The sequence below is a fragment of the Brettanomyces nanus genome, chromosome 2, assembly GCF_011074865.1.
Source record: "Brettanomyces nanus chromosome 2, complete sequence".
NCBI lineage: Eukaryota > Fungi > Ascomycota > Pichiomycetes > Pichiales > Pichiaceae > Brettanomyces > Brettanomyces nanus.
The window spans coordinates 475,210-488,061 of record NC_052375.1 but is presented as its reverse complement, the minus strand read 5'-3'; the positions used below and the strand labels follow the sequence as shown (position 1 = coordinate 488,061).

Genomic DNA, 12,852 nt, shown 5'->3' with positions numbered 1-12,852 from the left:
TTCATTCCATCAAAGGAGAATCCTCAAAAGAGGTGTTAGTCCGTATGCTAGGAGAACCGACTATGCTGATCTCTCCCCTGCCCATTAATCCAGTAGCCAACAACTTCCTTGAAAGCTGTCCGTTTATGCTCGAGAGCTTGTTGACTGTATGCTCCTGAGACTTCACCTTCTCAGCATTCATTCGAAAATCAATGTCTCTCTGTATCTTCAGATTCTTCAATGCTTCTCTAAACGAGTCACGTTGACTCTTAAGCACTGTAACTTCATCCGATTCCGAGATCTGCTGCTGTTTTAAGCTTTCGTTTTCCAACTGGAGTGATTCCAAACGTTCTTCCAGTGAATTCTGAGGATTGTTCGAATTAGAAAGAATCTCCACCTGATTTTGAAGCTCCGGAACCACATTATTCGTTAGATCCCGATACTTCTTACTCATATCCTCCAAACTGCTCTTCAATTTGTCTCTTTCCTCTTCCAAGAGGTTCGTTCGCATCTTTTCTGACTGCAGCTGATCTTCCAATTCCACAATCTTCTTGCTTAACGATGAGTTCTTGTATCCCATCTCTGTCATCTGAGAATTGTCACTAACTCCATCCGATCGCTTCAATATCATTTCTTCCGTAGCGTAGCGCTTCCTCCTTTCTTCATTCAATTGCTCCGTTAGTTCGGAAACCTTAGAACCATTCTCAGTTTCCTTCAATATTGAAGCACTCACAAGGGATTTAGCTCTAAGCTTACCTTCCAATGTTAATTCTCTGGATATGGATCCAGCCAACTCTGTTGAAACAATCTGTAGCTCCTTCAACAACTTAGTATTATCGTTAAGAACACCCAACTGAGAAGGTTGTAGATACTCTTTCAAGTCCGTTTTGTAACGAACGTTAATTTTCGGTATAAACTTATCGCCCACCGGACCCACAATCCTTTTAGGAAGTATAGACTCTGTAGGTGTCTTATTACTGTAATTGTCCATTTCCAAGAATTTAGTCAACCTATGATCCGAGTTGTCATCCCTTGGAATGTTGAGAGTTAACCGGTAGTTCAAAAGTGGGTCATTATCCTTAGCAAGCGGCTCTGGTGGAAGAGACTTCTTTTTCTCTTCCACCAAATTAGCAGATTTTCCAAGAGGCTGGCCAATGCTTGCATTAGGAAGCGGAGGATACACTTTAAATGACTCGGCTTCCTGAGCATCCTTGTCACTGCTCTTGCTACCCTTCGAGGAATGGTGCCTATGCCTCTGTGTTATCTTCAGAAAGAAATTCTTTGCGCCTGCCATCTTCGGAGATCTTGCAAAGGCATTCTCTATACTGCTCAGCGTAGAATTACTTTTATGGTGATTCTCTTGAAGATTAGAAGATGTCTCAGGGGAAACTAGAATAATATTCTTTTTTTGATAACCCTCAACACCGTCTTTGGGCAATGGTGGTGGTGCCTTTCTAAAAGAAGCTGATGAAACGCCTGAGGTAGCACGACTTTGTGAAGTGCTGGCGACCGATTGAGTATATGATGGAACCTTATTGTTCGAATAGACCGGATTTGAAGCCGAGGTAACGTCGGACGACTTCTTATGCGGAAGAAAACTATTACTCGAATCAGTCTGACTGGTGCCTTGACTTTGTGAGGCAATTAAACCTGCGACGTTAGTGCCAATAGCGCCTACAGCATCACTGGAACTTGGTGTCCAGCTAGGAATCTCAGTATTCTTCGACTCTTGAGCCCTAGAGTTCCCATTTCTGAACTCTTCGTTCAAGTAATCAGGAATCATGCTCTTGATCTTGTGATGTTCAGCTGGAGGCGTGAGCACCCCTTGCTTCATGTCTGCATTTCTCACACTATTGTTCAGCTCATCAAGAAGCTCATGCTTAGTGATCTCGATGTTGCCTCTCGCAGAAGATGTCTCGCCGTCGTTATCACCGTCTGGAAGCAGAATTTCCCTATCTTTTTTGCCAGGGCTCGACGTAAAGTCAAAACTCTCGCCACTTACCTTCATAGCTTTATCGCCACTATCTGTGAATCGATCATGCTTGAGGGTAATGTCCGGTGTCTTACGTATGGAATCACTGTCATACGAGGTAGAAGAGGAAGCATAAGATGAATTGTCATTCATAAGCGCTGGTGCTCCTAGTTCTTTGAGATAAGAACCGCTGGGAGATACAATACCCTCAGAAGTTACTTTCTCGACCGAGAAATATTCAGCATCCGTAGTTGAGGAGGCAGTCTTGGAGGTTCGCTGGGGAATAGGAGATTCCATCGAATTAGAATTAGAAGCATCTGTGGAATACTGCCCTTCTGATTTTCGAGACTGCTCACCGTCTCCTTCTTGACTTTCGTCTTCATCATTCTCTTCATCTTCACTATCGGTGAACACATATCGATTAACCTTGACCTTTCCTGCCTGAGGTTGAAACACATGAGGCGGAGACGTCGAGACCATACTTTTAGGCGCCTGATCATGCTGTAGTGATATATCTGAACGATACGATGTTAGTGTACCTGCCTGATTAACGTTAGAACTGTAAGATTCGGCAACCAAAGAGGAAGAAGGATCACGAGAATGAATAGGAACCTCTTGCGTCTCTCTAGAACTTGGTACATTATAATCATATGCTGGTTTACTTGAATGATCAGGAGGGGCAGCCATCGGTTTTTGCGATTGACGCTGTGGAAGCAATATAGGCAGAACTTCTGGTATGGGAGGGGCTTCAGGAATTTGCGAGAATTGAGACCGAGACTGGGGTGGTGGTACTTGTGTTTCTTGAGTTTGAGAATCGGATTCCGGTAAATCTTCTAGACTTTGTGATTGATGAAAACGTTGAGCCGGATAGTTCATAGGTTGACGCTGTTGTTGATTTTGATAACCTTGAGGAGGACCTGAATACATAGGCTGCTGTCTCTGGGTCAAGGAATTGTTTCTGTAAGATGGATTTGGATATCCGGGCATTGATTGTTGTAACGAAGACTGAGAAGTAGACTGAGGTACCCTGCGCATGTCAGGTTTGGGACTACCAAAAGGGGGTCTCATGAATTGAGATTGAGGTGGCATAAACCTCTGTCTTGGGCCACCATTTCTGCCGTAGTATCCAGCGGATTGCATAGACATGGTATGTGGATAACCACCCATAGGAGGCATATTCGGAGGAACACCACCACCTCCTAAGCTGTTTAAGTGCATAGGTCCGTTGATGGGACCATTCATAGGCGCTCCGGGCCCATTCATTGGCGCTCCAGGCCCATTCATTGGCATTCCAAGTCCATTCATTTGCTGCATTCCTGGTCCATTCATTGGCATTACTTGCCTATTTCCCTGACCAAAGGTTTGTAAACTCATAGTTCTTGGTGGATACATTTCTCCACCAGGCCCAAGAGAAGCTCCTCCCTGTCCTCCCTGTAACTGAGTCTGAGACAGGCGAGAATATCGCATGGCCATCATTTTCTTGTGTGTTACCTGTTGCTTTCTATAAGACTCGTTGGAAATGGGACTATAGCTGTTAGCTCCTGGCTTCGAACTTGTTGACGGGCCAATATTGAACATCGGAACGTAAGAAGAAGCGTCCAATGAAAACGCGGATGCTCCCATTCCATATCTTCCTCCTCCACGAATATGTTTCAAGTCATCGAAAGACATATCAGGCTCTGTAATGTTGGTATTGATATTTCCATCGCCATTGAAATCATCGTCATCAAATTTGGACTCCTTGTTCTTTCTGTGGCCATTTCTATTAGCGGTACGAGAGAATTTACTCTTCATAAACCTGTTGAAGGAGACGCCAGAGGTAAGAGATCCGTTTCTAGAAGAGCCTGGAGGAGCCAAATTAGCCATAGGAGGAGGCAGACCGCCCATACTATTTAAATTTGAATAAGGTTGGCCATACTGAGCTTGCTGATGATCGTAATTGTTGTTCATATTGTTGTTCATATTGCCATTGACATGTACCTCCTGGGAGATGTCTATATATGCACTTTTATCTAACGCCATGCTAGCATTTGACTGGGTAATTCCGTCCACGACAGAATGCCTTGGATGTATCACGCGCCCGGATATTCCCCTAGTACCTGAGGGGCCTGCAGATCCAGGAGGACCCGCCGAGATGGCTGACATAGCAGCTTCCATGATGGTTGATTTCTCGGAATTTGATGCAAAAAGAAGAAAACAGAATAAAGAAAAACAGCCCAAAAAAGAGGAAGAAAACTGATAAATAAGCCGTAATGCAACCAGTTAGCAAAAGGGTCTGAGGAAGCTAGATGAAGTGGATGAAACAAGATGGAATGTTAAAGTTTAAGAAACGAAATCTTTTGCATCAACAGTTTTTGTCCCTTTCCTATTCTGAGCATCAACTCAGGGGTAAACGAAGAACGGTGTACGGATGTATATAGGCCAATCAATTGGTAGCCGTGCGAAAGTCGGACACTACGGAGGTGTACTACATGTAGCATAAAGCATATATCATTACTACTTAGTAAATGGTCCAGTCAATGCTTGGATATTCTTCCCACTATATTGTAGCGATTTTTAAAAAACATGTACCAATCATTCATAACTCTTAATTCTTGCTCAGTTAGGGACGAATAGTCCCAGCTGATACTTGGATTTGTTTCTTCCGGTCCAAGAGACATCTTTCCCAAGGCTCGACTGGCATCTCTTCCAACCAAGGAATGATACGCTGAACCGACACCATATGATTTTTGGTTAGCCGTCACGTCAAACACCTGTCCTTTGATGGCTATGTAGAGTTTATCTGATTGGACACCTAAATTAATTAAGTTAGTAATGGGTAAAGATATCTTAACTACAGTGATGTTGTTGCTTACCGTCACATTTGATCAGTTGTTCCATGGTGATTGGGTCATCTTTTGGAGGGTCTAACTTCACTGGAGTCTCGGGAGTAAATTTATGTTCTGTCATGGTGAGTAGAGTTGGTAATGAAGTTGTTAGTATGAAAAAACAAGTGCCTGCGCGATAGATATCCTACGGGGCGAGGGGGGGTGTTCATCAAAGACAGATCTGGAGAGATCGCAAGAAGCCTACATGATTGACTCTCTATAATACGGTGGAATGAATTAGACAATTAAATTATACAAGAGTTTTAGCTTGAATCATTTCTCCTTTTTAGTTTCTTGAGCTTCATATTCCCTCTGTAAATCTTCATTGGATTTAAGATTTGCCTTATCTCGGTGAAGTTCACTCAAAAACCAGGTCACCGATGCCCAAAGAAGTAATGAAATAATAAGTAAGTTGATGAAATGTATGGATCTTGTCTCATAAAACATCCATGATAGAGAAACTACAAGCATAAGAAACGACGCATGGGTCGCCTTTACCAAGGCAGGGTTCGTACCTGGCTCAAAAATAGATTTTCCGAGATCAACAAAGAACGACATCAATGTGATTAAGGAGGAAAGATAAGTAGACGAGAGATCTGAAGAAAAGAAGAAAGAAAGAGGTGTTAAAATGCAAGATATAGTTCACGTGATAATCGACGCGACTATTCTTCAATGGACATGAGATGACATGAGATGATATGAAATAACTTCAGATAACTTCAGATAATTCATGTGTCCAGAGCCAAATTAATGATCTTATTACTGAATTGGAGACCAGTAGGATTTCACATCACCAAAAGTACCAAATCTCGGAATCTTCACTCCGATGCCACCAATCACCTACTCCAGTGAATAAGGAGGAAAAAATACTAAAGCAAAAATTGCTAGGAAATTCTCATAACCGTATCTTTTCTCTCGGAATCCCTTCATCAGTGGTCATAAATGCCCGCTTCAATCTCATCTTCGAACCGTTTCTTGGTATCTCCTTCGGGCCAGAACGGTCAGATTGGTCAGATTTCGCCCGAAAGAGTAACCTAATAAGGCTGCCAGTCCAAATTTTTTTTTCTTTCGCGAAATCATCGCGACTTGATTCAGTCCAGTACATATTTTCTTTTTATTGATGTTAGCTATATCTCATTGTTCTCTTCCTTACAACCAACTTTGTTTTCTTTGAGTATCTCTTTTAACTATGCCTTTAAAACACCTCTACATAGTTAGACATGGATTCAGATCTAACTGGCTTCCTGTGGATCAACAGTTACCTAATCCTACAGGAGTAGACTCAGATCCTGCTTTGGCTCCTCATGGTGTTGATCAGGCAAATCAGCTGGCAGATTTTGTTTCTAAAGAGTTGGATCCTAAGCCAGAACTCATCTTCAGCAGTCCTTTCTATCGATGTGTTGAGACTATCAATCCTATTGCTGATAAGCTTAACCTGGATATCTATCTTGAACGTGGTATTGGTGAATGGTATAAGAGAAATAGAGGTGTTATTCCATTTCCAGTCGATCACAAGGTGATGTCTAGTTTCTTCCCACGCGTCTCTGATGACTGGGAATGGAATACAGTGATTCCTTCCTCTGTTGGTGAAACGGAGGAGGAGGTGTTTGAAAGATGTCGGATTTTTTGGAACAAGTTCTTCCCCAAATTGGAAGAGCATTTTCCCCGTGTGGAAACCGTTATTATTGTGACACATGCAGCCACCAAAATTGCTCTGGGGATGTCTCTTATGGGTTACAAAAACAACAGAGAATTCTTAGTTGCAGAAGATGGAGGTGACGGTAAAACTACCTGCATTCAAGCTGGTACATGCTCTCTTGATATGTATTCGTTTGATCCTGCTTCTCAGAAATGGCACTTACAAATTAATGGTATGACAAGTTTCCTTAAAAACGGGACAGAAATGAACTGGATGTACACAGATAGTGGCTTTGAAGCTGGATCGGATGAAGATGTTGCTGCAAGAAAGAAGCTTAAGGACAAATTGTTAGAAATGGCGAGTTCAGGGAGGCCTAGCAAACTTTAATAATACTGGTGAAAATAAGAGTGGTCCAGAACCATTGGATAGCGATGAAGCAACAGTGAATACAGAAGATGAGCGACGACATGGATTATCGGAATCTGGTGAGGATAGTAAGGAGACAACAGAAGCAGGAGATAATGATGATGGTAAAACTGGATCAGATATGGAGCCAACTGTGGAACCTGATTCAGAGTATGAGGATGTTTATGTGAGTATGGTTTTTCCTCCAAGCAGTAATCAGCTAGAGCAGAAATCAGATACGGCTGGGGTTCCTAAAAAGTCGACTACTGGCGATAAAGCATCAGAGTTCGATGACATAAAGGCCAACCTATATAGCAAGGGAACAGACTCGTTAAAGAAAATCCGGATTTCGGGCCTTTCGAAACAGAGACCATTGGTTCAAATGCATAACAATTTATATATGGGAGACTGGTCCAAGCTGGTTGGTACAGAGCTTGTTTTCAATGAAAACGGTGGGTTTGTCACCAAAGTCGATTCGCATGTTGTCCTGCATAGTGGAAAACTAGAAAGCCATAAAGAGGAGAAAGATCCTTTACTGAAAAGAGCCATTGACTTGGCGAGAGAAGTTCAGCAGCCTAGAAAGGATGATGATGGTGACATACAGATGAGTTAACTTGGCTCCGTTTTATTGCGCTTTTTCCTTTTGTCGTTATAATTAATTTACCCAGTGTTCTATTAAATTAAACTACACAGGTTTGCTCGTAATCACTCTCTTAACACTTCTATCCATGTCACCTCTGCACCATTCCCTGGTTCTCTTATTGGCGCCATTAAGATCACTCGATATTCTAGCTTCAACAGCCATTTTTTGATAGTTCAATAGAAGTAGGCTATTACGCACCTGATCTATTCTGAATCCAGACTTTGTTCCAAGACTGTAGGCCTTTTCTTCAAGAAAGGCAAGAAGACCCGAAGATCTCACTAGAAGATCTGCACCGCTTGGAATCTGTACTATTTTGAGGAGCACCTTGATAATTAAGCATTGAACTCTCAGGTGAACAAATGGTGACGATGTTAGAGTCATTAAAGTATCCAAGAACCCACTTCTTCTCAAAACTCTCAAGTCTCTTGAAGAAGTAATTGATTTAGAGAGTGTTTCCAAGAACCATAAAAGACGTCTGTAATAATCTTCCGTGTTATCAGTATCAGAGGACGCATGGGTATCCTTGGTAAAAAGACGCATTACAGCCTTAAACAGGGGAATCTCATACGTTCTGAACTTCGGAGCCCCTAACATGAACCGATAAACCTTTTCGTACATGAAATGACCTGGATTGTTCAAAACAGGGACTAAATAAGAGAGGAAAACCACAATCAAAGGGCAAATATCCTCACTTTCTTCATCTGTTGGCTCCTCAATTGTGTAAAGAAGATTTCCAAGGAACATCTTGAATATCGACCTTTCTTTGTAAAGATGGAAGCTATCAAGGGATTCCCCCACTTTCTTTGACTCGTCGCTTTCTCGAGCTTCTCGGTTCTTATCTGCCATTTTAACCTGGCTATCTAAGATCATGAAAACGCTGCTGAGTATTCTATGAGCCATACTTCGGATCTCCTCACGACTATTCACCAGGTTCATCACTACGATTTGCAATAGATCAGATTCAATTAATGCTTTAGCGGAAACCTTGACATCCTCTTCCCCAAAATTGAAGAGCTCTTCGTTATTAAGCATCAAAAGCATCAAGAACTCGCTATCATAAAGGAAGTCCTTTCTCCTTAACCTTTCACCCACATCAATAGTTGTATTCACAAAAAACTCCTCCCATTTACCATCTTTCAACGAAGAAATTGGCAATTTCAAAGTTGTCTCGTTGAAGTTTTCAATCGTAGCAGTAACAATATCTTTCCTTAGAACCACATTCAAGCCTTGACTGATTTCCGGTGACTCCTTCACTAGCCAATAGTTTTGAAGAGCATAGCTTTCGTCGTTTGCATCTTCACTATCACCACTGATGATTTTGGAGGATTCCTCTTGAAATTCCCATGAGCTGATGTAATTAATCCAACTAACTCCCAAACTAGCCTCTAACTTGTTTAAGACTTTTCTTAAAACACGATCATCAGGTCTAGTAGTACCGAGGTGGAACTTTGATAGAGTCAGTTGAACATCCGTAGTTGACACTCTTTTTGGATTGGACTCAAACAAAAAGTAAATCATGACGGCGCAGTAATACCTAAGCTCCAATCCTGATTTATCCGTGGGTGACTTTCTCAAAGCATTATACTCATTATTAATGAATATTTGCAACATTTTGTCCTCCTCAACGAATCCCTTAGACTTCGAGCCCAAGAGCCACAACACATATTTCAATATATCCACATTTTCAATCCAACGATTGGAAAGGATTATTTCAAGTTGTGAGTTCATTAAAGATCTTGGAACGACCTTCCAAACGGGCATCTTGTTGATTAATGGCTTCATGGACTTTAAAAATCCTATGAATTGCTCTGGAAGTTGACAGCTTCCCGTCTCTGCAAACATCTTTGACGCGTACAAAGTTTCTCTGCAAAGCCAGCCATTAATTATCGAGACTTCTTTGAACTGGCAATTAAGAATAACACTAACAAACTCCTTCGAGAAAATCAAAGAGGCCTCGTTTGCAAACGAATCTAGGGCCATTAGCTTAATGACCATTTCAGAGGCATCCTCTTGCTCTATGAGACCTGAATTGAAACTGACAATTTTAAGATATAGGTTGATAGGGTGATTGCCAACATCGCCTATATCGATCACTCTCTGTAAACCTTCCCTTGCTTTAGTAAATACATATTCTTGAAGAGGAGAGTATTGTTCAGATAGGAAATGCAAAAAACTCAAGCCCTCGCCTGTAGCTGATATATCGACAGAGAAAGGCTTCAATGTCGTAGCAATATACTCCGCAAACTCGGAATGGCTGGACAAAACGGAGCACAATACTGGATACATGTTTTCGTTGGAGTGAGCAGCCAACATGCTGCTAAGGTCAGATTTTGACACATCAACTCTTTTCGCTAGCTCACCAAAGAGATCACGATTCTCCTTGTTGAGGTGCTTCTGTAGTAACTGAAAGAATTCGGAGAACAACAAGGAGATATTACGGTTAACAGACATACGAAGAAGGCTTTCCCTTAATTTCTTATTGTCCGTAATACTAAGAAGTTTGCTAACTTGATCATTAGCCAAAGTCCAAAGCGAAGAATCTAGCACCCTAATTGCTTCCGGATTGGTAGATGAATTCAACTTTGCAGCTAATTGCAATACAGTGTCCGCATAGTCACTAAAAACTTCGGATTTACCCTTGAACAATGTGTAGAACAAACTGTTCAAGAATGCTGCAGTGTGGTACTTTTTGGGGTTCTGTTCTTCGGTATCAAGATAAAGAGATTTCCAGTATTTGTTATCGAACAAATTCAAACAGCGAGTCGAAACTTCCTCAGAGTCAAAAATAACGTCAAACCTCTGGATAAGATAGTTTCCCATCTTTTCCAGAAGCTTGGTAAGCAACAATTGTACCTTATCTAAAGGCAAGGCCTCACAGTAAACCAGAGTGTTGCATCTGGTAATTAATGACACCATATCAATATCTGACATGGGAATCATTGTATCAATATTCGTCTGGAGCATAGCTAAAGGAGCGTTTAACACTAATTCAGCAAATCCAGTATCAGCAAGCTTCAACGTTTTGTAATTTTCCTCAAAGAAAGAGTCAACGGTAGTCTCATAAGAAGTTAAATCAAAATCGATGGACACTTTATCGGGGCCCAAAAACTCTTCAACGGACTGTTTCATTGCATTCAAAGGCTCCCCGAGTAGAAACAGAGACCTGGTCACCAGTTGAATCCATAAAAATAACCCATCAAGGTCACCCTTCACAAACTTGGACTGCTCCAAAACAGTTATATAGAAGGGACTGAGATACGAACTATATTTGGAGGCATGGTCAATGTATTTATACGGAGTTTTGACACATCGAGATACAGACTCATCAAGGACCTTGCAGACTTTGTCTATCTCTTGTGCATTATGGACAATCGATGAAAACTGATGCAAAGAGAGCAATATTGCATAAATTTGGGATGTCAAAGCGATCTGTGTCTTAGCTCTGAAATCGCTAAATATCAAGGAATCACCGACTAAACCTGAAAGAACTTCGGTGATCTGTTCATCAGTTACACTGCCAGAAGCACCTTTTGCTTCTAATCTGTAGGGCAATCTTAACAAAGAGGTGAACAAGGTGTTCTCTGAGCCTTTTGCAACATTCCACCATTTATTTTGGTCAGAAGAGTCAGATGTGAGATTCAAATAACAATCAAGAATGGCTAAATCGACTCCTTGAAAGTCCTCGTCAGACTGCCCCAAATTGATACTTGTTAGCAGGATGCTTCCCGTCTGTCCGAGTACTTTATGGTAATACTCTGCCATTTTTAGGTAGTTCAATAGAAGGATCTTGTTGTCAGGAGTCTTCTTAGAGAACTCATTTAGATCACCAACAATGGCGCCAAATGTAGGCAACTTCTGGACTTCCATTATCTCCAAAAGCTCGTTCTTGAGATCTGTATATAAATCGTTATTATCGTAGGAAAGAGTTTTGATCATCTTTTCGAATTTCTGGAAAATGGCAATGAGTAGTACGGTGTTGATATGAGTAATAAGCTTGTGTGGTGAAGCCAATCCTTGTGTAAAAGCAGATCTATTCAATTGGCTGGGACAGATGAACTCCATAACGTTAGAAGCAGGAAGCGGCGTACCATTAGAAGTTGCAGAGCTTGTATCAACACTGTTTCTGACCCGTTTGATAAACTGCTGCGGAATAGGGAGCCGAACAAGCTTCAATAGCATAAGACTCTGTCCCATGTAGAAAGAGCTTAGCTTAGGATCGTGTGATCCATTGATAAAGAAGCAGTAGTAGCAGTAAGCGGGCATAAGTTCAGGGATGTACCGGATTACTGTGATGACCAATTCCAGCTGTAAATCGTCGGCCCAGGGCTTCAATTTCGTGAGCATAGTATAGATAAGCTTATTATGAACGTGGAAAGTGCGGTCACCAATGGAAACCGCGGCACCTGAAACTTCAGAAGTCTCAAACCATACATTGTCGTCCGGAAAAACAAGGCCATTTGTTTCATCTGTGCACATTTTAATCAACAACTGATGCAACTGGTCTCTTAGTGTTTCAACCAGATAAAGATCAACCACTTTACTCATAACCCAGTCTCCGATCATCTTGCACTTTGTCATCCTCTTATAACTGGGTTCCATAAGAATTGATTGATCCAAAAAGTTTAACACATCTCTTTGTAATTCGGGACTATCGTACACGGCGATGTATTTGAAGATATTGCTCATCACCTTACCCGCAGTAGTCAATATATCCTTTCTGGATAGAGGGGCGGCAGCATTGCAGAGAGTGATCCAAAAAGTAACAAAATTCGATCGGACTGAAAACTCAGTTTGACACTTGGCAGGATCCAGAGCCTCCAATTTTGAAGGAATGGCGAGTTTGGGAAGTACTTTACTAGAGAAATCTAACGACTCTAGTAATTTATCCGTCTTAACGCCGCTGTTATACGTAATAATGGCAGTCATTAACCTTAAAATTGGGTTGACCAAACTTGGCTTGCCACTGGAAAGACATTTACTAAACACATTGGCATTCTTTATTAGCTCGTCTATAAGCTGATCTATCGAAAGCTCTAAAGACTTCACATTAGAAGCGAACTTTACAAGTCTGCCCAAGTTCACGATAATAGATGCCAGCGAGCTGCTGTCATTGGCAGTGGATGCATAGGAAAATGATTGACCTAAAGAGGTAATGTTGAAGTCCTTCTCTAAAAACAAGAGGAGATCTGAGATGTCAGAATCCTTAGTTTTTTCATCCAAGGATTGAACCAATTCTGAAAAGTGACTATCCACTTGGGAGTTGACTGGATTCGATTTGTACTTAGATTTTCTATCCGACATTGTCTTTGTAAAGAACGTAGTGCACTCTAACAAGTGCCGAAGTGCT

The 12,852-nt window shown here is 41.5% G+C and overlaps 4 protein-coding genes across 4 annotated transcripts; 1 reads left to right on the top strand and 3 right to left on the bottom strand.

Annotated features, from left to right (window-relative positions):
* Nucleotide 1: 1 nt before the first annotated feature.
* Nucleotides 2-4,108, bottom strand: FOA43_002202 (uncharacterized protein; the record flags this gene model as incomplete). Its single annotated transcript, XM_038922503.1, has 1 exon — nucleotides 2-4,108. One exon carries the CDS (start codon nucleotides 4,106-4,108, stop codon nucleotides 2-4), a length of 4,107 nt encoding a protein of 1,368 aa, XP_038778431.1.
* A 359-nt stretch (nucleotides 4,109-4,467) lies between these two features.
* FOA43_002201 (uncharacterized protein) lies at nucleotides 4,468-4,900 on the bottom strand (the record flags this gene model as incomplete). The annotated part of the gene is made up of 2 exons (XM_038922502.1): nucleotides 4,468-4,745; nucleotides 4,807-4,900. The coding sequence occupies 2 exons, from the start codon at nucleotides 4,898-4,900 to the stop codon at nucleotides 4,468-4,470; spliced, it is 372 nt and encodes a 123-aa protein (XP_038778430.1).
* A 1,107-nt stretch (nucleotides 4,901-6,007) lies between these two features.
* On the top strand, nucleotides 6,008-7,475 carry FOA43_002200 (uncharacterized protein; the record flags this gene model as incomplete). Its single annotated transcript, XM_038922501.1, has 2 exons — nucleotides 6,008-6,804; nucleotides 6,866-7,475. 2 exons carry the CDS (start codon nucleotides 6,008-6,010, stop codon nucleotides 7,473-7,475), a joined length of 1,407 nt encoding a protein of 468 aa, XP_038778429.1.
* A 72-nt stretch (nucleotides 7,476-7,547) lies between these two features.
* Nucleotides 7,548-12,806, bottom strand: FOA43_002199 (uncharacterized protein; the record flags this gene model as incomplete). The annotated part of the gene is made up of 1 exon (XM_038922500.1): nucleotides 7,548-12,806. The coding sequence occupies one exon, from the start codon at nucleotides 12,804-12,806 to the stop codon at nucleotides 7,548-7,550; it is 5,259 nt and encodes a 1,752-aa protein (XP_038778428.1).
* Nucleotides 12,807-12,852: the final 46 nt, after the last annotated feature.